The sequence below is a fragment of the Xiphophorus couchianus genome, chromosome 12, assembly GCF_001444195.1.
Source record: "Xiphophorus couchianus chromosome 12, X_couchianus-1.0, whole genome shotgun sequence".
In the NCBI taxonomy this organism is placed as follows: domain Eukaryota; kingdom Metazoa; phylum Chordata; class Actinopteri; order Cyprinodontiformes; family Poeciliidae; genus Xiphophorus; species Xiphophorus couchianus.
Genome location: NC_040239.1, coordinates 28,728,056 through 28,753,081, shown reverse-complemented (window position 1 = coordinate 28,753,081; position 25,026 = coordinate 28,728,056). Strand labels below are relative to the sequence as shown.

The following is a 25,026-nucleotide window of genomic DNA, read 5'->3' as shown; positions in this document are numbered from 1 at the left end:
AAACGCCATCAATCGCACCGCAGAGCTCTCTCTCTCTGTCTCTTTCTCATGACGTCGCCTGTTGGCCTTGTGCTTGCTCTCTGTTGATAACACTACTTTTTATATCCTTGTCACACTATTATGTATCTGCCTTGGATGTCAAGGTAAGAACATCAGCTGCCTTAGGTAAAAAACCTTCCAGCATCACCACAAATCAGCTATATAATGCTTGGCATTATATTTGGAGTTGCCAAACAGTTTGGCATAAATGTCACGTTTCTGAGAGGTCACACACAGCAGTCAGGTACATACTTATGGCCTCTGACAGATGTCCAAAATAAGAACACACGATTATGAAGTGATCCCCATCAATGTATCTCTAACTGCATGTTTTGGGTCTTTGTCTTCTGAGACTTTGGCTCAAAGTCAACTGTTCTGTACCCTCTAGTTTCCACTACAGGAATCTTTGGCAGGAAGCAGCGTAGCTTTCTGAGGCTATTCGTATTGTTTGCCGTTTCCACGCCATTTAATGAACTACAAACAACTACATAGGGTAAAAATTTACCCCAGAAAATCACCCTGGTAGGGAGAAAATACTTCATTTACTTTGACCGCTAGGATTGCTGTGAAGGGATCATAACAGATTTGTAGGATTCTGCTGCATGTGTGTGTGTGTGTGTGTGTGTGTGTGTGCTTTATGCTCTATTCAGACACATCTGCACCACATTTTATTTTTTTAAAATATGTGTATGTTACAAACTTTTTCAGATTTTTGAAGTGATTGTAATGCAGTGTCCCTGTGTAATAACTATGAAATGATCACAACAGCAGGTTTTAATCCTTGCTGAAGCTGTTTCTCTTCTTCTCTTCCCTCCGTCACGCCGGCAGCGAAATAACACCATATTGCTGCAAATTTATGAGTTCCACCTTTTGACTGCATATGAGCTGCAATGTATAGAAGTGTGGTTATAATTATGCTTTTTTTTTTTTCATGGTCTTATTGTCAGAACACTGGATTAGACTAGCAGGTGGAGCGCAGAGGTCAGTGTCTATCAAATGTCATCTAAGGAAGCAACAGTGTTGTGCAGGCAACAGATTCATGGGTGGCCAAAGCTCACTGATGCACATGTCAACAGAAAGCTGGCTCCAGCTGCAGAAGAAGTTCATACCGGTTCTGACAGGAAGGTGTTAAAAGACACACAGCATCAGTTTGTTGTGTTTGGAGATGCGTAGCTGCAAGAAAGTCAGGGGCCCCACGGTCACTCTTGTCCATTGTCAGAAGAAGCAACAATGGAAATCTCAAACCAGAGTAATGAAACTAAGTGGCCACTAAACCATGTTTTCTGGTGTGTAGGGGTGTGTGTGTGTGTGTGTTGTTTAGCTGGAGGACACACTGTTTCATAAAAATACTTCTAAATAATGGAGTTGGCCTCGTCCATTGAGGATGATATGCCCTGCCTCACAAGGTTCAGGCAAGCAGGACCACATCACGGCCAACAGGAAGACTCTGAGCAGACTTCAGAAAATCTGGATTAAGATGAATAACTCATATCATTACTGTAAAATATAACCAAGTATAATTTTCTGAGTTGGAACAGTATGATTGTCTATTCAGATATTACACTTGCAAACAAAGTGCTTCACTGACTCGTGCCACCATTTTTAAAACACTTTGTTCAATTATAATTATAATCCAATAGAATCACAAAAGCAGCCAGTAGGGAGAATTACAGTATATCTTTCAGGAAAAGCTCCTTCAATGGTCATAATGTTATGTCTGATTGGTGTATACAGTACATCACATACACATCAAATGTATTAAATGTGAGTGCTTTGAAATGTTATCAGTAATGCCCAATTACTACTCTCATGCTATGCTGTGCAGATGCTCTGTCTGCACTAACGAACAGATCTCAAATCAACAGCAGTCCAACATAGTTTCAGAATAATTTAATCAAGATTTATTTGACAATGTGTTGTAATTCAGAAGGTCATCCTCATAGGACCAGTTTTAATTAAATTATGACATTTTAAAAATCTAATTAGATGCTGAAATCATGGAAGAAATTATGCATTTTCTCCATTTCTTTACAGCTGGCCTTTTTTCAACTCCACAACACACAAGGTAGGGAGAAGAAGTAGCTTCACCTTGTCTGGTCGTCTTGAAGTTGAAGGACTGGAAACCCCCAGTGAGAGCCGAAGAGTCAATGACATCAACGCCATAGTCGCTGTGGCTCTTCCTGTACAGCATGACGGCCACAACCAGGATTACCACGGCGACGATTCCTGCTCCGAGACCCGAGTACAGAGCCACGTCGATGGAGCTCTCTATGTCTGTAAGACACAAACACAGGAAAGAGTTCTCATACAGAAGTAAACTTCCTCTGTTTTTAAACAGTTTATTGTGTTTTTAATGTTATGTAAGCTGAACATTATAGTTCTACCCAATTTGATTTGTTTGTACTGCTTATGTTGAGGCTAAAACCAGTGTGTTTGAGCAGATTGTGAAATGTGCGTGACTTTAGCATGACCTGAAGTGAGCTTTTAAAAACAAAAGAAAAACGTGGGGGTGTAGACTCAGAGGAAGGAAAACATCCATGACCTCTGGAGGTCGCTCATCCTCCCTGCCTGGTGTACATTACCTGCCAGAAACAGAGCTCACCTGAACTGGAGTGTGGGCGGCTGAGTTACATTGTTGTTGTACATAATAGAGTTCAACTATGTGGAGTAAACACGTAGACGCTTAGTTTGCTGCATTGATTTTGACATAAAGAGCCCTAGAAAAACAACAGCACAGAATCTTCAACTTGTTAGCGTCTACAGATTCACTTGGCACTTCATTAGCTACACCTGTTCAATTGCTTTTAAACATGGCGACGACAGCTGGAGGTAAAAATCGAACATCAAAATGTAGAAGAGAGATTTAACTGACTGAAGGCGGTGTGCTCTTTGGTATTTCAGAAGCTTTCCCCCAATACACCAATTCCACAGGACAATCCCAACAAGAGAAAATATTCTGTTTCTACCTGTTACTAGCACAAAATTCCTTGTTGATGACAAAGGGGAAAATCTGACCAATTGGTTTGAGATGGGAAGTCAACCGTGGCTCAAACAACCACTGAGTACAACCAACTTTGAAGCAGACGGGCTACAGCAGCAGAAGACCACATCCACTGATGGTGGTCATCTAAGATGAGAAGAACGATGGTACAATTCACAGAGGCTCACCATGGATCAGTTCTGTCTGGTGTCAGCACTTCACATCAAACTTAAAACCTCTAACCCAGTGAAACTGGATTCGTTGGTGCTTTATACTGCGACATCTTTTTCAGTCATGGGACAAACAGAGTACACCTTTGGAATTTAAATGGGGTTGCTGTAATGGCGCTGCTTTCCAAAGACACATGATTAATTAATCATCAGGTGACCGTCTCCTTTAAAGCAGGAGAGTTAGTGTAGAGCGTTGAGGTTTTATTTTTTCCGTGGCGTTAAATGTAAGATTCTTATCACATTACTTGGAATCAGTCATTTATTTTCTGAGATGAAAGCGTCTTAAAGATTAAAGAGGAGTGTCTTTGTTGTATGAATAAAGACCCACAGAGAGTGAAAAGGGCATGATGCAAGGTGATGGAGCCAAGCCTGTTATTATGTAGATGTTCAAGGGCAAACTCTGTCAGGAGTAGGACTGCATTACACAGAGCGGAAAGCTGGAGCAATCCCGTGCTCTACCTCTCAGAGCTTGAACAAAATGGAAACCAATCGTCATGCCTTCCATTACTCTAACATGTTTCTCCGCTGAAGAGGCTTTCACTGGTTCTGCCTTACTCCGCCCTGGTCAGACTGTAGCAGATTCTGAGCGATTCTCTGTTTTTTCCCCACTCACTTCAGAGTTTGTACAAGCCACACCAAGCCATGTAGTGCGCAGAAGAGATTTGACTGACAGCAGACTGCATTTGTTGATTGGCCTGTGATTTAAGTCCCAACATCTCAACCACCGAACATCTCGACCGGCGGACATGCCGCCTGCTACTCAGAGAGCTACTCAGCGTGGAGAAGTGTAACCTTGAGCACATGCGTCAACTTCTGGGGTAGAGTGACTATGATTTAGCAAACATTACGTGTCTCTGAAGAACAGAAAGCAATGAAGAAGAAAGAAACGGCACAGCTCTGGTCAGCGTTCTGCTGGAGCTAGCTGCTGTGAAACATCTGAACTACGTAATATTAGCTTTTGCATTTTAGTCTTTGTTTAGATTTTTCTTTTCAACAAAGTGGACATTGCTTTACAATTTTGTAATGCATTACACAGGTCAACGTTACACACTTGGAATGCAACCACATGTGGTCAATTCTCATTGTCACAGTTGATCACATCATCCTCCGCCTCATTGCAAGACTCAGCAAATACAAATGATTTGTTGACTATTTATGTAAGATGTGTTATAGCTAGACATTGAACTGGTTCTCCAGAAGAGAAGAAAAAGCCACAAAATCTAATTTGAGTCTCGGTCATGAGGTTATTAACGCTGCTCTAATGTAACTGGTTTCCTGCCAAGATGACGGGTTTCCACGGTAACTTCCTTTCAGTCCGGTCTTGTTGGAACAATGTATAGAAACGCTCCAGCGTGACGTCACACGCAAGATCCCGCCCTCCAGCAGGAAGCTGGAGGGCAAAAAAGCTGCTTGCTGATGACGACTACCATTGGTGTTAGCTGTAAAGTTTTCAATGCAACGTGTTAAATCTTAAATGTATGCGAGATATATGTAAAAGAAAATGGGACTACAGAGTGTTTTGCTACTAATTGTCAATACTATCAGAACTAGATAACAAGGTCAGGAAAATGTCTCAATTTAAAAATAAATAGCTAGGTCAGTAATGTTAGCTTTACTTTGACAACCTCAGCATGTCAACAGGCTGTGGAATTCGATGTGTTCCAGGTGACCTACAGATCAACTCTGACAGATCAGCAAGTGTTGAAATTAGCTCATCTAAATTAGCTACTATGTGGTAGCTAATCTGCCACAGAAATCACTAGTTAATAATTGCGCTAATAATCGCAAAATAAACATCCAACCTGAAAACATAATACTGCAATAGACCGAGTGTTCTGCTCTTCGTGCGGGAAATGTTTGCGTGTTTTTCGGTGTTGAATCCTGATGCACAAGAATTTTTTCTGCCAGTTGTTTGTTGATTCTTGCGTTGTGTGTGAATTGTGAGACAGTTATTTTATGTTTTTGGGCATGTGCACTGACTGATGGCACCCTTTGAATTTCGTTGTCCTTGTGACAATGACAATGAAGATTTATCTTATCTTATCTTATCTTAAGTGGTGTTGTTGTCAGTTGCTATAGTAACAAGTCTGAGCATAGTGAAGCCGACAAGAGCAAGAAAAAAAAAAAACAACACGAGTGGTTTTGAGTTGTTCTTCAACAGTTTTTAAGTGTTATTTTTCCCTTTGCTGTGACGCGCTGCACTGAATTAATAACACCTTCATCTCCAGCATTCATTTTATTAACGACATTGTTCATGGCAGCGTCGCTGTGGATGGCATGTAAAATAATAGTCTTTTAGGCCTTCAGTCTTGTGCGCATGCGTGAAATGTCCAGATGTAAACAAGAACATGCAATGTGTCCTTATGGAGAAAAAAGGGAATTCTGTCTCCACAAAATTTCTCTAATACATTTAACAATTCCACTTTTCCATAACCTTTGTATTAACTCTATATACGTTATACAGTGTAGTCGCTGAGACAGAATCTTTGTTTGGAAGCCAACTTCCTTTGTGCCTATTGACCTGTGTTTTCCCCCCAGAATGTGTTCAGGTGATTGCAAATCACCTGACCGTAGAGGTGATGGTCAGAAGCAGACTAAATGAAGCTGATTCAGATCGCTCCTTGCCCAAGGATCAGTCGCTACAATCCAGCAAAATGCACTTCCTGTTCTCATTCAACCTACACTTACAGCCTGACAGCAAAGGAGAAGGCAAGATTTTACACTAAATTGGCGAGCTAACGAAAACACTCAGGCTACAGTAGAGGCTGGCAAACACTTTACCGGGCCGAGTCTGGCGCGTGATTGAGAGCTGCCACAGGAATGGCAGGACAGTGCCGTAAACTGAACAAATTAGCTCGTTTGCAATGATTACAGCCCATTAATCCTCCACAACGCAGCACATGTTCACTTGTCACAACCAATCCATCTCCTGGCTCAAAGTAGAAACACAGCTGCGATGTCACGGTTGTCATAAAAAGTCAGCCGCTGAATAATGACGGAGAATGCGTAATGAGCGTTTGCTGGGTTAATTTCTGGAGCTGCTCAGATCAAGGTGAACTAAATGGTTGATAATTCGCGATGTTTCTATTTCCAGGCCGCGTGCTTGGGAGCGTGAAAGAGGGCCCGTCACTCTTCTTGTTTTCTTTTCCTGCCAGCTTTAAATTTAAATCATCTCCTGCCCTCAGATTTCAGGGTAAATTACACGTAACTGACAGATGGGAGGGGTCGGGGAAGGAGGGCGAGAGGAATGGGCATGGCGGGAGAAGAAGATGAAAGAAATCCACAGAGGAAGACTCACTTTGAGGTTTAACATCATGTAGCAGCTTTCGATCTGCAAAGACAGAGAGATAGAATGAGACAAAGAGGAGAGGAAGTGGCGATTAAAGTGCAAGGTGCTGTGAAGTGACTAACAAGTGAGGACTGAAAACGCAGACACCCTGAATGGGAGGACGCTCTCCTGCTGATCGAGTTCACAGAGACCGGACAGAAACTGATGATGGGGGGGGAAAACGTTGTTCCTGTCCTCGTCCAACCACAGGAAAACTCCGACAGGAATCTACTGTATGTTCACACTGCAGGCTTTCAGGATCAATTCAGATTATTTTGTAAAATCAGATGTATATATACAGTACAGACCAAAAGTTTGGACACACCTTCTAATTCAATGGGTTTTCTTTATTTTCATGACTATTTATAAGGCAAGAAATCCCACTTATTAACCTGACAGGGCAGGTTGACCTATGAAGTGAAAACCATTTCAGGTGACGACCTCTTGAAGCTCATCAAGAAAATGCAGAGTGTGTGCAAAGCAGTAATCACAGCAAAAGGTTGCTACTTTGAAGAAACTAGAATATAAGGGGTATTTTCAGTTGTTTTACACTTTTTTGTTTAGTGCATATTTCCACATGTGTTATTCATAGTTTTGATGCCTTCAGTGTGAATCTACAATGTCAATAGTCATGAAAATAAAGGAAACTCATTGGATTAAAAGGTGTGTCCAAACTTTTGGTCTGTACTGTATATATTTTTTTGCGTGGTCATTCAAATTTCCAAATACTTGCGACTTGTATGTGATCTCCTGTGTGAGCTGCAAGCAACCTGAAAATGTCGCGCATTGCGCAGTTGAGGACGCAACGACGTCAGAGGCGCGTGCTCAACTCAGTGTTTGGGGAAGAAAACATGGATGGTTAACGGTGGAGCAAATATTGTGATTTTAAAGTTGTTGTCCAACCGGAACCAGCACATCGACAGCTTAATCCTCATTATCGTCCTCCATGGTTGTTTTTTTTTTTCCTTTCTTTGCGCTTCCACGTATCGCAACGCAAAAATAGTGACTTTTGTCATTCAGGTCGGATGAATGTGACCTGGCCGTACAGACTCAGGTCACAATTGAAAAGATCAGAAAAGTGTCACATTTAGGACCGCATATCCACGTGGCCTGGGTTGCATTGGAAAAACAATCGGATCTGTGTTGCTCAGAGTGTCATGAAAAGATCAGGTGCAGGTCGCATGAGGGCAAAAACAAATCTGATTTGGGCCACTTTAGACTCCAGTGTGAACATAGAGTAACAAAGAAGGAAATGATCTCATTGGATGAGATAAGAAAGGTAAAAAAAACACATACGATTGCCTGACAGTCAGGAAGAGACTCGACTGTGTGCCAGGTCCAAAGGTACTACTGTAGTGGGAGTGATGCGGGTGGATTGAACCAAAATATCAATAAAATCGATACAAAGCTGGTATCAGTATGAGATCCATCCTACCATTGTAAGATTAATACTTTAGTTTCAGACTCGCTCTTGAAATTTTAGGTTGTTTTTAGTTTTTGTAGTTTCTCAACTCAAGAAGGATTTTGTTTTGATCTCAATGCGTGTCATATTAATACGTTTTTAAGGACACAAGGACACTTGCTAAAAACACTCCATCTGTAAAAATATTTCCCCCAATTATTAAACTCAGTCATAGATTACATTACAGTTAAGAAGCCTTCAAGATGTTCAAGAGAGTCCAGCAAGTTGCCCTTTAAATTGCCTTTGTGACAAATAGGAACATCTGTCCACGAAGGACCCACTGAAACTCAGGACAGAGTCCAGAAGATTTTCTGAAAAATTCTCTTTCCAACTTTTTGGGAGATCTGGATCATAACCAGTACTCCTGTCTCATAGGAGCAACAGTGACACGCATGTGTTTGCAGCAGCAGAATCATCCCAAAAGAGAAGCAAATGTACATTATGAATGAAAAGGCAGACACCAACCTGCTGCAGTGACCCAGTCAATGAGGCCTGGCTGTGGAGGGACAATAAGAGAAATGGAAGCCCACAATGCTCGATGAGCTGGAGCAGACTGTCCCCCCAAACATGAGACGATAGAGTCAGACAGGAAGGACTATCCTAAGTAGATGCTGAATCATCTTGTCTACTCACTTTTTCATCTTGGTGTAATCTTTTTTTTTTTTTTTTTAAATAAATGATGACGTGAAATGCCAAGTTTTATGTAGCTACTTGAGTTTAGATTGAAATACTTTTAGAGCTCGGTTATCTGAACACCCTAGAGTGATTTGTGCTAATACTGCAGGTATATGGCTCAGCAGGACGGAGGAAGGCGTGGTTGACGGTGTTGTCTGGTTGTCTGCGTAGAGTTTGGCTACCACTACGGGACGGCAACATGGAAGTCGGCCACACTCTAGTGTTTAGGCTAACATTACTGCCATCACTTCTGTCATCCACAAGACCCTCTGTTGGTTGTGGTTAAAAATGACTGTTATGCTACCATTGCATAACAGTCATAACTCTTAAGGAGCATGAAGAGAACGAATGAGACATGCAGACGAAACACAGAGGTCAGACTCACCGATGTAACAAGCTATTACAAAAATGAATTAAAGAAAACATCATTCATATTGAAAAAGGGGAAAAATTGATGCCAAAAAAAGGGTGGAATGATGAACAGATGCACTATTAAAGTGCAAACTAAAAAGGCACAGAGAAATCACCTGCTGAATAAAACAGAATTAATGTATCCTTAACCAGGCCTTACTGGTGATTGGAGTGTCTGAAACAAAAAAAAACTAATGTTTTTCAAATTGGTGAATGCATCGTACCAAAAGTCACCAAGTTGAGCTGAAGAGAACACTCTTCCGTGTTGAAGTTGTCAATGAGGGAAGCATGCTAAACGTTATTCATTTTTCAAGTGAGCCGTTTCAAAGGAAGCCGAAAAACTGTGAGCGACTTCTAGAAGGAAAAGTGTGTCTTGTATGGAAGTACAGTACAGACCAAAAGTTTGGACACAACTGTGTGTCCAAACTTTTGGTCTGTACTCAGTTCAGACCAAAGGTTTGGACACACCTTCTCATTGAATTCAATGAGAAGGTGTGTCCAAACTTTTGGTCTGAACTGTATGTCAGCTGTTTATTTGTACAACTACAACGGGACGACTTCAGCAGATAACACAAAGCTGAACTTACTGGTTTGAAATCCCTTTATATTATCCTAGTGAGTTCATTTCTAACAGCTACCAGAGATTCTGCACAGGACATTCTGAAGGTTTTTTTTATTATTTTTAAATCCAGTTCAGGTGTAAGAGTCTACTATCTCTGCAGCGGTGTTCAACTGCAGCCCTCCAATCTGGTGTCCAGCAGACTTGCTACAGCAGCTAGTCCACATGACTTAATTAGCCTCTGATTGTGTCATCAGGTTCTCCAACATGCTTATTGCCGTTTCCTCTCATTCAGGTTTGCTAAACCAGGAAAGCGTATGAAACCTGCCAGACGCAGCTAGCAATGCAATCAGCACAAATCAAAGCTGGCCACAAATTTGAGACACTAACGTCGGTTTAACATGTCAGTCGAGAAGCAATGTTAGCTCTTTGGTTTGAAACGATATTGAAGTCTTGTTTAACTGCAGAGCTGTGCAACATTTGCTGTTCTCTAACCCAGTGTGACGTCACCTCTGCTCCTGATGTAGATGTTCTTTAAACAACCGCTGACAGGATTTTTAGGCTCCTGGATAGGTTTGATTGATAAATTAAGCATTTAGCAAGCTAACATAAAGCTGCAAATAAAAGCTTAGTTCTCAAATATTTAGTTGGATAGACCATGGACTGTTATATAATCTTACGTCAATTAAAGTAGTACAAGTAAGAAAGTTTTTGACAATTTTTGAGAAAAATCTGCAATAAACTCCCAACTATGTATTTGCGCAAAAAAGTCTGTGGATTTGTTGATTTTGCGTGACTTTTCCACAATAATTCTCAAGAAGCAGGAGGGACTGATTGATATAATTTGGCAGTAAACAGATGGAATTGATACCATAATATTTAAGAACACTTAATGTTTAGTCTTGAATCTAGAGGGCCACATAAAAAGCTATGGCGAGCCAGACTCAGATTTATCATAGTCTGCACTTTTCATTTATAATTTCAGTTTGACATGCATTATATGAGTGAGTGGTAAAAAGCATATTATTGTCATGCACTGAGAGTCTGTCGGTCCACAGACACACTGCCTGGTCAACATGATGGTGATGAACTGTCCTGTGACAGAGGGGGTTATTATGATAACCACAACGACAAGCAAACCCTGAAAATGATGGCGACACCCGGAGGGGAGACGGCCCTTACTCTGGGTGCACAGTCCGTCTGTGCAGTTCTCGGTCGCCTTGCCGCTCCCTTCGCACGTCTTGCCTCGGTGTCTGGGCGCCGGGGAGTTGCATTCCCGACTCCGCTGCCGTTCGCACTGGCTGCTGCACGCCGTCCATTCGCTCCACTCGTCCCAGCCGCCGTCAACTGAAAGGCGAAGACACACACGGCACAGACGGTCACAATGGTGGCAACGATTTAAGAAGCAGTCATACATATGAGGCCCTAAAATCAGTTAAAATCAAAAGAATTGTAACACATTTTTGAAGATGAACTGAATTATCAGAAGGAGCTGTGATGCATGTAATGCTTAGTGTGCTTTTTGTGAAGATTGTCACTTTATTTAGTTATATATCTTTTACATTTCAAAACCAATGTGTGCAAAAATTAGGATTATTATTATGTCACAAAACAAAAAGGGACCTTGGATAATGGCTGCTGTGCTGCACATTCAATAGTACTCTAATTCCTCATACCACATACATTACCATACCAGAAGTAGTGAGACACAGCTTCATTTAATTGAGGCAAGACCTATTGCATTACTTCCTGTTGTCATTGTTGAACTCTGTGGATCACACAGGTTTCTTGTCATAACATTATAACTATGTCATCCCGCAGAAGCATTATCGCTTTTTAAAAAGTTTTGTTTTTATTTCTTTCAAAGCCTAAAATAAAAAATACAACTGTGGTTCTATGAATCTGACAGCGTTAGTAGATTACTAATCGGAGATTCAATCTTTTTTAAAGGGTCAGGTAATTGTTGTGTCTCTAAAGGAGTTTTATTTAACAGGACTGAAGGTAGAAATAGCAGGTTGGATTGGAAAGGTTGCAGACCCCTGGACCAACCTCAACAAACCCCCGGCACTTTAGCAATACGACCTCATCTTTTATCTGGACAAATGAAAACAGATTCATATATCAGTTGTTCTGTCAACAGCTGATCTGATGACAAGAAACTACCTTGAGTTCACTTCACTGAAACAAGATGTTTGAACCTCTGCAGCTGTTGGCGAATCATTTCTGGGGAGCAAAACTCTGAACATTTCTGTTTTGTGGCTCTCAGCAGCAGCTTTTCTCTTCTCACTCTGCATGTGACTCTAATCTCTAGGTTTGGTCCCCAGAGCGCCACGCCTTTTTTGGCACAGAATGTGTGCGTTATGTTACGGCTTTGGCAACAGAAGCGAGCCAGGGGTGGAGACAAGCGCCATGCGGCCATATTTACAGAAAGTGGATGTTTTTCTGCTGCAGCTGCACATGCAGGCTTGGTGTGGCAGATAATGCACAGCGAGGTGCAGTGAGACACATTTCTCCTCATTAACCCCTGGGCCTGTTTATATAATGAGATTTGATGCGAGGCTATGAAACCAAGACAGCCTGGCGCATGCTAATAGCAGCGGATCTTCCTCTGCGCTCCGTCATCTGATCAAGGAAGAGCTCATCATGCTTAGCTTAACAAATACTGGGCGACCAGATGGCGCCGGAGGACTTCTGGCAGCGGTTGTGATACCCCCTCGCCTCAGAGCGGTGTCGGTGGTGGAGTGGGCTCTTTTTCCATTGTGAATTCTTTTTTTTTGCCTCTTGTGGTTTTTCTGCTTTGCTACTTAAAATGCTAGTGAGACAACCCAAAAGCATTTCCACACGCACAATGCGAAGGGAATTCAAGGGGTTGGGATTGAACAGCTGTGTAGCCGTAAGAAAACCTCTAATCAGTAAGGCTAACCAGAAAAAAAGGCTTCAGTTTGCTAGGGAGCATAAAGATTGGACTCTGGAGGAATGGAAGAGGGTCATGTGGTCTGATGAGTCCAGATTTACCCTGTTCCAGAGTGATGGGCGCATCAGGGTAAGAAGAGAGGCAGGTGAAGTGATGCACCCATCATGCCTAGTGCCTACTGTACAAGCCTGTGGGGGCAGTGCTATGATCTGGGGTTGCTGCAGTTGGTCAGGTCTAGGTTCAGCAACATTGTGTGCCCAAAGAATGAGGTCAGCTGACTACCTGAATATACTGAATGACCAGGTCATTCCATCAATGGATTTTGTCTTCCCAAATGGAACGGGCATATTCCAAGATGACAATGCCAGGATTCATTGGGCTCACATTGTGAAAGAGTGGTTCAGGGAGCATGAGACATCTTTTTCACACATGGATTGGCCACCACAGAGTCCAGACCTTAACCCCATTGAGAATCTTTGGGATGTGCTGGAGAAGGCTTTGTGCAGTGGTCAGACTCTCCCATCATCAATACAAGATCTTGGTGAAAGATTAATGCAACACTGGATGAAAATAAATCTTGTGACACTGCAGAAGCTTATTGAAACAATGCCACAGCGAATGCAGGCTGTAATCAAAGCTAAAGGTGGTCCAACAAAATATTAGAGAGTGTGACCATTTTTTGGTGGCGACTTTTATTTTGGCCAGGCAGTGTATTATAATAATTGATTCATCTGATTAGTCTTTTCAGTCCTACTTTATTCATGGTAATGTTTTGTACAACCTGCCAAGATGAAAATATTCACAAGCTGAAGTTTTTCTACATTATTTATATCTTAGTTATTATTTCTATATTGTGTTAAAAGCCAAGGTGGCACCTCGAGTCATTTTCATTTGCATGTTGCAATTCTAACTAGACATTGTGCAAATGAACAAACATACATCGTCATATAGCATACAACTCCCACTCATCACTGTTATTGATTGGTGACATTAAAGTTCAACCCTGAAGAATAACCTGGATCAAGACGATTATTTATGTAAACTCATAAAGCTGATATAATGTAACAACAGTTTAAAAATGTGTGGTGATTATTGAAAAGACATTTAAACACGTGCTGCTTGAAAGTTTTCTTTCTAAAAATCACTAACGCTTTAAGTGCTTCTCGTTGTGTTTGAACATTGCATTTGGCTGTCATGAATATTTATTATGCATACTGTGATCTAAGAGTACATCTGTGAAGGCTCAATGATTTGCATACAGCATGCAGAACATTTCATATTCAGTGTCGGGGCCAAAACATGTCCAACCCAAACTCGCAGTCCAACCGGCTTTATCACGCTCAAACAGAAGAAAAAGCAGATTTACAACAGCTATGGTAGAGGACATAAACTTTTGTGAAACATAAAAGTTACTGCTGAATACGGTAGTGTAAAAACAGGAGCTCCAACTTTGATCGTTGTTAGTTTAGTTGCCTATTTCCAACACAGTTCTGCTTCACTTACCATAAATACGGCTTAAGGTCATCCACTAGTTTAAATTAACTGTTCAGTAGTTAAATCAGTACAGATTCATCCATTCATTCAACTCCAGATAGTTGCAGTTAAAACTGCAACACAATTTCTTTCACTACAGCAAACTAGTGTCAACATCAAGGAGCTGCTGTTGGTATCCACCCTGGGAGTGTGTGGTTCTCATAACGCGATGCTTTGTGTGAGATACGTACATGAAGCAGAGCATCTATACAGCAGCACAAAGTTTGATGGAAACAGGCAACTGTGAGAGAACAATAAACAGTAAAGCAATAAAACAATCTGGGGAAAAAAAGGGTTAATTCCAAAACCTAGAAAAAAACAAAACTTAAAATGTATTTACATGTATGACCTAACCGGGGTTTAGGTTTGCGTTGCCTTGCGTCATATCGAGATTCATGTCACTGTGTGAAACTTCTTCTATGATACGAAACAGAGACGCACATGGTTTATGTAAACTGAAATTGTTTTTGAGGAATACAGAGCGCTGCAGGTGTTAGCATAGCTGCCTGGCAACACTCGACGTCATCATAACGGCGTATTTATTTGTAGAATTCTGAGGAGATGTATTAAATATAATTTAGAATAAGGCTCTAACATTGAAACACTGAATCATTTCTGGATGAACTGTATGTCTGATCAAATGTGCTGAAACCCCCCCGCCTCCTCAGATTTAATCAAAATAAAAATATTGCTACACTTGCAGGTAGATTTGTGCAGACATTGATCAAATAGCATATTAGATTCAAACACACTATCAGCATCGTGTCTCTCCAAGAAGCACCTTATTGCAGAATGTTGGCCTGAGGCACAACATGCAAAACAAGGAATACTTCATCAAACCTGACAAGCAAATCCTCACTACGACTTCATATATTTGTGGCGTTTTAAAAATAGTCTCCTAGGGCAAATGTTCTCTCCATTGACCAAGTGTTAAAAAAAAAAAAGTCCTGCCTTCGGTCCACGCCTGAAAGTGACTTCCATGTTATATTGGATCAGATACTTTGATTGGTCAGCATCTTTTGCTGTCTGATGGCAACGCTGTGAAAACCAAACAGCAGGGCTCATCAGGTTACACACTACAGTCTGGCACAAATTCAGTCACCCTGATCAGAATATGACTGATACCACAACAAGTGTCACTCACTATTAGTGGTCAGATGAAGCCAATTATTAGCCAAATTGTGCTGTTCTTATTATAAAGCACAATGAAAACAATAACTGCCATTCTGACCCAGATAAAAAGTTAACATTGACAGGTCCTTGATGTCTTATTGATGTTATGGACAAGATACTTAAGCTTAAAGTTACTGTAAATTCTTTGGCCATCTTACTAAGCTGCATGTTTAAGATCCTCTTGAAAGCTGCAGTATGTAACTTTACTTATATAGATATTAGTTTGTTTTTTTTACATATTTGTTCAAATTATCACCATGTCTTGACAGTATATGGCAGATAATCTCTGAAAGAAATCAAGATCCTGTGTCTTCTCCAAGTGATTTAGCCATGCTACTTAGCTTGATGGTGAATGAACACTGTTCCTGTAATGGTAAGTTGTTTCTCTGCCATTAGCACGTTGAGCGGTGCGTACACGAGCATGAATGACAGCATCTAGAGCCTAAAAGTTGCATACTGCAGTTTTAAGAGGCTCAATAATCCTGACGTCAGTGGACAGAGAGGAGAGATGATTTCTCTGCAACCTTCTTTTAGTTTTCAACTGTTGCTAGTTGTACGTCTATAACAAAAGGTCATTTTTTCATTGTGTTGTGGATCATTGTCTTGTTTTAGCATCCAAATCCACCTTTTTCCAATGACCAGCCATGAAAAAAAGCTCATGGCCGAAACACAGATGCCCCGCCCCCCTAAAATGAAGCGTCACATAAGAAACAGGGAGAAGGAGCAGGCTGGCGCAGGCCGCACATGTTTGGTAGCTCTTGAAAATGTATCTAAAGCAGTAGAACCAAAGCGTGAGTCTTTGGAAGATTTTGTCGCTAACTGTGTCGAATCAAATAATCCTTCAGGAAAACAGAATAAGCCTTGTCGTTTTTAGAAAAGCACTGCAGCTGGGGGTGTTTAGGTGGAAGGGCCGGGGGTGGGGGATGGCTGTCAGAACACAAGAGCTAAACACAAAAAGACTGACAATCATCATTCTTCAATGGAGATGTCTACGGCTGATAAGAGAGATGAAAAATGAGCAGTGTGCATGTCTTCACGCGGTTTTACCATCTGTTCCACGTCTTTATGGGAAATATTCTCCAGCTGAGCTCAAATCGAAAGCATTTTTATTTCACAAAATTGGCTCTTTTCTATGTTTGTTATTTTGTTTGTTTTTTACATGAAATACCACATTCATTGTTTTGCCCGTAAGCAATGTTCTTTTCTTCTTAAAGACAAGGATCAGGTAAATACTTTTAAACTACCTTCCCAAACTACTGCTGAACATAAAAAGCATTGAATTATGTGGAAGTCTGTCTACTGGTTTTAATCAATTCATTTCACTCCATAATTACACGCTTTTCGCATGGCTAAAATATAGCTGGAATGAAAAAAAGTATGTGTCATAAAACTGAAGACACTAGAGGCAGAGTTTGCTAAAAAACCCCAGAACAAACAAACCAAAAAAACAGATTATGTGGATCCCTAAGCAACTGAGATGTCAGAGACAAACATAAATATGAAACCAAAACCAGTCAGTCCGATTTAATCCAACTTAAAGACATATTTCCCTCCAAATTGATACATTGGACAGGTGTCAATGACACACACACACGTTTGTGTGACTATCTTTGCGGGAACTTTCCATTGACTTCCATTCATTTCTACATCCTAAACCTTACCCTTACCTTTACCCTAACCCTAACCAAAACTCAATTCACACCTTAGTCCTAAATCTGACCCCTGACCCAAAAAAAAACGTTTCCCCTTGTGGGGACCAGGCTTCGGTCCCCACAAGGAGCAGTGTGTCCCCACAACGTAGTACATGTCAGAAAAATGGTCCCCACAAGGTATTAGAAACAAATGCACGCCCACACACACACCCCTGCATGCCCACACACACACACACACACATCAGCATACCTGCACACACCTTCTGCTCCAATAGTTACAGTGTTTCAGTGGCAAGACCTCCAAACACACACTCAGTCAGCTTCTGTAAGGACGACTCATGTAGGTAAATGATTTCACATCTGACTCATCTCCAGGGATAATAGCAGCTACAAAATACCTGGTTAACGTTATTATCTGTTTTTAGGCTGCAGTCATTGTTCCTTCGTGACTTTTGACGAGTTGCCTAAACACCTTTCAGAAATGATCCGGCTTGCATAATCTTACAGTAGCATGACACTCACAGACTGCAACAAGGTTTATGCAGGGACAGATAATTACAAGATACACAACTTTCCTAAATGGACCCAGACTGTAAAAGAGTAGATATAAACTTTTCAATTATAGATAAAAAAAACCTAGAGAGATAAAGATTCTCAATTTCAAGCACTTTTCCAGCTAGGTTTATGCTTTGATTGACATCTGAGAATGACATCACTACCACATTTAGTGCCTTTTCTGTGAGTCAGAAAAGACTCAAGTTATTTACCTCGGTTGCTAACTATCACTAGCGAATACAAGAAAATGTTTCCTCATGACAGCTGGTCAAACACCGAAGTACAAACACATGTTCAATTAATTTATTGAGATGTGAACTACTGAAGTGTTTGTAAATGGTTGGTTGGAATCCATATTGCATCGGATGTTAACATTGGGAACCCTCTGCAAGATCTGCCGTTCCTGTTAGAAATTCCAGACTCAGCGTTCCTTCCTCTCGTTTTTCCCGACTTGGAGCTCAGACTGTTCCACTTCCGAGGGAAACGACGACGTAACATTCCGAGCCCACATGGTCGGGCTTACGCCTGGCGTAAAAAGGCTTGGAATCCTCAGTTTTTCTGATCCAAGTTCAAGTCCCTGATCCAGTCATTCATTCACCTCATCGACTCCTTTATGCTCTGCGCTGCTGTGAAAGGAAAGACACTATTTTTAATAGACTCATTTACTGGAACCCCTCCAGGTGAGAGGTACAGGCGTACAGTACAGACCAAAAGTTTGGACACACTTTCTCATTGAATTCAATGAGAAAGTGTGTCCAAACTTTTGGTCTGTACTGTACATCATGGGATTGTTAGCAATTCATCAAAGAACCAACACAAAGGAAACAGCCAATCATAGCTGCACCTGAGGGAATTTGCCCTAAACATGAATATTTCTGAACTGTTGGACTAAGTGACCGCAAAAACCCAGACATGCAGAGAAAAGCAGGAAAACTCCAAACCTTTCTCTGAGGTGTCAAGCCTGACCACTCCACCATCGTGTTGCTGATTGCAAAAAAAAAAAAAAACACATTTAAAGGTGTTTTCTGATCGTTTCCTTTAATAAAAGCCAATAAACAGTTTTTTTTAAACAGGCAGCATTATGTGTTTTCCAGGTACATAGTGCCATTTTATAGCACAATCAATTAATTATGCTACCTTCAGTTGTTATAAAAATGACCTAAATTTATGTATAATATGACTGAAGAAATTTGATTTTGTAATTTAACACCTTGAAATTGGGTCTCTGTCTCTTTAAGAAACTCCTGTTGTTTCTGAAACTCCTTTCACAACATTTTTTTTCTTTTCTTTTTTAACCAGCATTGAACTGAGAAGTAGCTCATATGAGCTCAGTCATCGCACAGTTTCACCAGGTGTTTGCTAATTGCTGGGGAATTCAGCGTTTTGCACAGCTGACTGGTTGCCACGGGAGATTAAAGGATTTCTCAAACATGCATGAAAGAATCGAAGCAAACACTTCAGGCATGTTTTTGATGAGAATGTAACATTCTAACATGATGTAGAGCTAAAAAAAAAGTCAATTTTACATAACAACGCCCCTTTAAATACTGGTGGCTTTTCTTATTGCACCACTGTTGTGTTTTTGTTTCTTCTTGTGTAAATCAAAAAAGCAAGTATAGTGAGTCCGAGCGGTCTACAGGGGGCGATATCTGCTCAGAGGTAGTAAAGCATTCACCTGCAGCTAAACGAGACATTTCTGACATATTTTCCTTGCAAATATCCTGATATAACAGACTCTCAGATCAGAGAAGCAGACAGATGGAAAGTATACTTGCTGTGCCTTGACAGCCGCTGAATATACTTATCTATAAAACTTTTTCAATTTACCCCGTCTGATTGGAGCTTTGTGAAAATGTTCACATAGCCGTTACTTCCAGTGTTTATCAGCTCCTGCCCTGACGCGTTCCCCTCCTCCGTCTCTGGCAGTTGGTGAATAGGCCTGGGAAACTAACACAAGGGTTTTCCTGCTGATTTAATGGTTTCCAACCAAGCTGTATAAATTTCACCGGGACACAAAAGCTGAATAAGACACAACAGAGGAATGATTAAAAGAAAACAGGGGAACGTTTCTGTTCAACTGCTGGACTCTATCTTTTTTTTTTTTTTTGTTAAACAATCCAGTTTTTTAAAACCCTTACATGTAACTTGTTTCAATAAAGTTCATTATTTGTACCCTTAATAGTCAACGGGAAAAGAAGAGGAAACGCCTCAGCCCGATGCAGCCACTGCCGCCCGTCTGCATCGTCTCCCAGATTCTAACTATTGTAAGTCGTCTGGCTCTGTTGAGCTTCCCATTGTGTAAGTTTTGTTGCTGTGCAAGAATTTGAAAATGAAATCGTAATATTTATTTTACATGTAAATGCAGAAATTGCTGATTCACCATTAAAGCATTTTTTTCCAAACAATGGTCCACTTTAGTGATGGGAGCTTTGGCTCGTTTGGCTCTTTATTTGCTTTTGTAGAGCACTGACTGCAGATCATGTAGGAAAATCTGTCAGACCTAAAACTGGTGGACTATGATGTGCTTCACTGATGTACACTTCCTTTATAATTTCCTAATCATAATTTTCAGCCATTACATCCAGATTTTTTCCAATTTTTCTGGTAGAGTTATGATGTACGTCTCACGTCAATAACGTAAAGGTCGGATGAAATGCGACACAACTGTTCAGACTGCAGACGCTTTGAAATATATTGCATAACTGTCCGACTGAGTTCCACATATGGAAGTGGCTCAAATAAGAATTTTGAGAGGTGAAAAGATCCAAACTGAGGCGTTCAGGCTGCCCTGAAAGAGTCTGATGTGGGTCGCGTTCGCCTGCTGTGTGAACGCAGCCTAAGTTTCTCTACATTTCCTGCTGGGAGACATGAACTCGTTTAATCGAGTCCTGCAGCCTCTTCTACCTCTCCCTGTATATCACACACTGCTATCCTCTCTCAACTTCCTCTAATCATTTTAACTTGCACAGTAAATCCCTTCGTGGTTTTGGATTCTCCTTGGTGCAGCACTTCTCAGTCCAGCACCATTAGGGACACAGTGAGGTCACCACTCGATCGGTGTCTTACAGTCTATAATATCGGTCATCTGTAATGCTGCTGAGTCAGGATATTGAGCTCATTTACAGGGACTTGACAGAAGAATTTTACACCCCCACATGCTTCTTCTGACAGCTACACACCTTAGTGTGCTTGATTTGAATTTGTTGTGTCAGACCAACACAAAGTAGCACCTGATTATGAATTGAATTCACCGTACAACATCAAGAAACACAATTTCAGTTCCTCTGAATGCCAGGAACATGTGGGTAAATTGACAATAAGGCTGAATTTGAATTGTGAGCTTCAGTTCATTGCTTCGTAGAACACTTTTTGGTGCAGTTACTGCTGCACCTCTTTGGGACGCAAGTCTCAGTTCTGCAAATTTTCGCAATTCCCCATTTGCAAGCTAGAACAAACTCATCCTGCTAAATAAACAATTTCAGCGTTTCCGATACAAATATGCGCAAAGCTTTTGTCAATTTTGTAATTGAGGCGCTTCCATTATAAAGAAATGCAGTTAAAATCACACGTGGACAAGTTTGTTCACCCGGTAAATCATAAAAAAGCATGCTGCACCATCATCCTCCCACCACTTCCTGTCGTCTTATTTGTCTTTTCCAGCAGTAGTAACATCTGGTTGTTGATCACGTGACTCGTGATGCAGAAACAGTGTTTCCATTGCAGCTTGGTGAAGCACACTAATTTCGATAAAGCCGAAAAACCATCTCATCCCGAAGTAAAAGCTTTTTGTCAAAAAGTTTGTTTTAAATTGCTGTGTTTCTGTTATGAAAGTAAGTTTTCGTGATTTCATTTTGAGCAATTTTAAGCTCAATGGAAAAGCAGTTTGTGTTTACTAATATCAATATACGGGTCTTCTTACAGATTTCCATTTGAGTTTATAATTTGGACTTTGACTGGGCCAGTTTGACATATGAATATGGTTGGTGAACCTCCAGCCTAGTCTCCCGCCTGTTCCAACCTCTGACAGGTCTTCTTCTAGGATTTCCCTTCATCCATCCTTTTATCAACTCTGACAAGCTAGAAGTTCTTTACTGAGGAAAAGTATCTCCACAGCACGATGGCACCACTGTGTTAGTTTTCCTCCACACACACATTTTTCTCCTGTTTTTTTTTTTTTTTTTTTTTTTTTTTTACTGACGTGCTGCGGAGCACGCCATGCATCCCAGCTCCGGTTCGTCTTCGCTGAAAACCAGAAGTGGGACTAACCTGGGCAGAGCGAGTTGCAGGTGATCTTCTGCACGGACATGCCCTCGCAGAAAGCGCCTCCGTTCAGCGGCGCCGGGTTGGTGCAGGTCCTGGAGCGTTTCTGGATGCCCCGCCCACACGGCACGTTGCACGCCGACCACTCCGTCCACAGCGACCAGCCGCCGTTCACTGGAGAAAGTTCCAGCAAAGTTAGAAAAGAAAAGAAAACAGTTGAGTGAGTGTGCAAAACAACACGCGCTCTTTTTTCCCTTACAGAACTCTGGCATACTCTAAAGCTCTAATAAGGCTCGGAGCTATTAATGGTCCTGCGGGCTCCACGGGGCAACAATGCATAACAGCGGGAGCAGATTGCTGGATATACGGCTCCCTTTTCCTTAATTGGCAATGTCAATGTTCTCTGCTCTCGTATTAAGATAAAGCCGTGGAGCTGTGCAAAGCAAAGGGAGCCATTAAGCAGAAATGCCATTTCTAAAAGCGACAGACTCAAACAGCCCGACAGGTTGGAATCGACCACTTAGCGCCGTGACTGAAGCCCTTTACTCTATGATCCCAGTTTATTGCGTGTTTGGGAGCTGAATCTCGAGCAGCTGCTTTGAAAGGGGGCCGAACTCGAGATTTCCGCGAGGCTTCAGGCAAGTAAATAATTAACAAGCAACACTCCCTTTAAATGAGATTAAGACACAGTGGCTTATTTCCTTTCATACAGCAGGCATTGATTTTAAACGAGAGGCAGTAAATTGACTCGTTGAATAATGCATTCGCCGGAATAAAGGGGAAACGGCGCTGTTCAGCCGAGGCCTCAAGATGGGATTCTTAATCACTGTTGCGTAAGGTTACGGGAAGCCAAACAAATTGATCTAATGGGCCGTGTAAACATTGTTGCGGTGCGGACGGGTTGTTGCGGGCGTACCGTAGACGATCACAGGCGCCGTGGCGCTGCGACGCTTCGCTACGACGTTGCTGGCCAGACACGTGTAGTTGCCCGAGTCGGACAAGCGCGCCTCGTTGATGATGAGGCTGTAGTCGGCCCGGGTGTCCAGCTGGTCGTCGGTCAGTGAACTCACCAGCTCGTCGTTTTTCTGCCATTCCACCTGCAGGTAAAAAAGAAAAAAGAAAAAAAAAAAGTAAACATGCGAATGAGGTCAAATCGCATGGCTTACGCACACAGTGTGACGTTCCCTCGTCCTCTTCTAAATAATAAATGATGGATCACAACTAATGGAGCCTCCTGTATTATTCAGACTACTGACTGATTTAACAATCAAACAGATAACAAGGCTGCAATGCAAAGGCTTTTTTGCATGATTTATTTTTCATTTTTTATTTCTTTCTTTTTTTTTTTTTTACAAATTACAACTTCAGATTTACTATAATTTGTCTTGGAAACAAGTAAAAGAAATGTGCTGTCACGTCTTTTTTCAGTAGGATTTTATTTATAAGCAGAAACAGAAGTGAAATCAGCAATTGAGGTAATTTTCTTTATGATTTATTTGCGTTTCTGCAGCTTTTCTTCACCAGGCAAATTGAGGACAAATTCTGATTTTCAACAACGACCTGTTCAGAAAACATGCAACAAAATATCACACAACAGAAAACAGGAGAGTGTCATAAAACAAACATAAATTACAATCACATTCATGCTGACTAAAAGAGGGGTGTAAAGAAGTGGCCTTTTTTTGTGGCCCCCAACTGCAGTACAAGAATGATACAAATTTGTTTATCACATTTTTAAAATTTGTCATTAGGGCGAAAAGTATTACCGACATCATTCTCTTAGAATCTGAACTATCCTTTTCACAAAGAACCCCTTTAAAACGATTTTCTTTTGTTCTTAATCGTAATTTCTTTAAGAACACATTTTTGTTCCTGTTCCCTTATTGATGTCTTCAAAGTGTTAAAGCGAAAATAACGTAACAAGCATAAGGAAGTACTTCTGAACTACCAGACAGTTCCAAGACTTACTTGGCAGAAACGTAGCACACTTCAAAAAAGAATCAGTAAGTGTTTAAGAAAACTGACACAGCAGGATGAAAAATAGAAGTGGGGAAGTCTGGAGAAACATCTTTTGACATAATAAGACTGTGTAAAGGATTTCCTTTTAAAAGAGTGTTTAAAACTGGCTCAAAATGAGAAATATTCTTAACAATTTCAATTTGAGTCTTTAACTTCTATGGAGCATATTGCCAAAAACAAGCAAACAAAAACAGATGTACAACACCTGAGTGGTCATGTTAAATCTTGAAAAAGACAGAACAGGTAATGTTAGTTTGAAATTATTTTTCTACTGATATGGCAAAAACATTTTTTAAAGAAATAATTCAAACTGGTCCAGCATTTGAAGAATCCTGACCCTCTACGGATCTCGTTCCTCCCAGTTCTTTGACACTGACATCATGCTGGCTAACTCTGAATCATCACTTAAACTCATTCTCAGATCACATCGACGTGAACACGTCGCTCATGTTCAAGTCGCTGCATGCAGAACTGCTGGTCAGCTGCGTTACAAGCCCTCCCACTGCTGATTAGTCCCAGTGGGCGCAGCTCCACCACTATCTCCACCTCCATTAGGCAGTCAGGAGAAGCACTGGAACCAATTACCAGCACCTGAGAGGAAAACTAATTAGGAATTACAAACTTAGTGACGCTTTAATGGTTTTAGCCTGGTAAGAGAGCTGCATCGCTGCGCTTGCAAATTACATTTGTAACATAGCAGAATGGGAAATGCTGATGGATTTAAAGGAAGTGCAATGGCACTATTTACAATGATCAACATTTTGGATGCAAATAGGAAGTGCTGGTGGGCATAAGGAGACGGCACAGATAGAAATGATGGACAGGAGAAATGACAGCCTGCAGGTATGCATTATATTGGCAAAGGTATTGGGTCACACAGTCCGTCTGATGGAATTTAAGAGTTCCAGTCACATTCCTGGCCATATGTGTATAAACTTAGCACAAATACCTGCAGACAGCATCTGTGAGAGAATGGCTCAAGCTAAGAAGTTCAGATAATTCCAATGTGGTGCTGTGATAGGAAGCCGCTTGTGCAGTGAATTCAGGCTACATTTACATGAGACTATTGCCTGAAAGCTGCTGGTGTCTTCGGATGCTGATTGGGAAAAAGTTCCACGTTTAGACGGCACAGCTAACACACCCTGTGTCAGCTGTAGTTGTCATGCCAGGCCACTATACGGCACTGTGACTTTAGAATGTCATCACATACGCTTTTGATCCTTAGCTTCCACCTCA

At 41.2% G+C, this 25,026-nt stretch overlaps 1 protein-coding gene across 2 annotated transcripts in view; it reads right to left on the bottom strand.

Annotated features, from left to right (window-relative positions):
* The window catches only part of unc5db (unc-5 netrin receptor Db), a 228,525-nt gene that overhangs the window by 54,079 nt on the left and 149,420 nt on the right, over positions 1-25,026 (bottom strand). Inside the window, exons 5-9 of one of the 2 annotated variants that reach the window (XM_028033289.1) lie at positions 22,688-22,868; positions 21,778-21,945; positions 10,867-11,031; positions 6,548-6,580; positions 2,128-2,313 (exon numbers count right to left, since the gene is read on the bottom strand). In XM_028033289.1, the coding sequence (XP_027889090.1) occupies positions 2,128-2,313; positions 6,548-6,580; positions 10,867-11,031; positions 21,778-21,945; positions 22,688-22,868 (733 nt within the window). The remainder of the gene's footprint in view (positions 1-2,127; positions 2,314-6,547; positions 6,581-10,866; positions 11,032-21,777; positions 21,946-22,687; positions 22,869-25,026) is intronic. The other variant, XM_028033290.1, reaches the window with a different exon arrangement.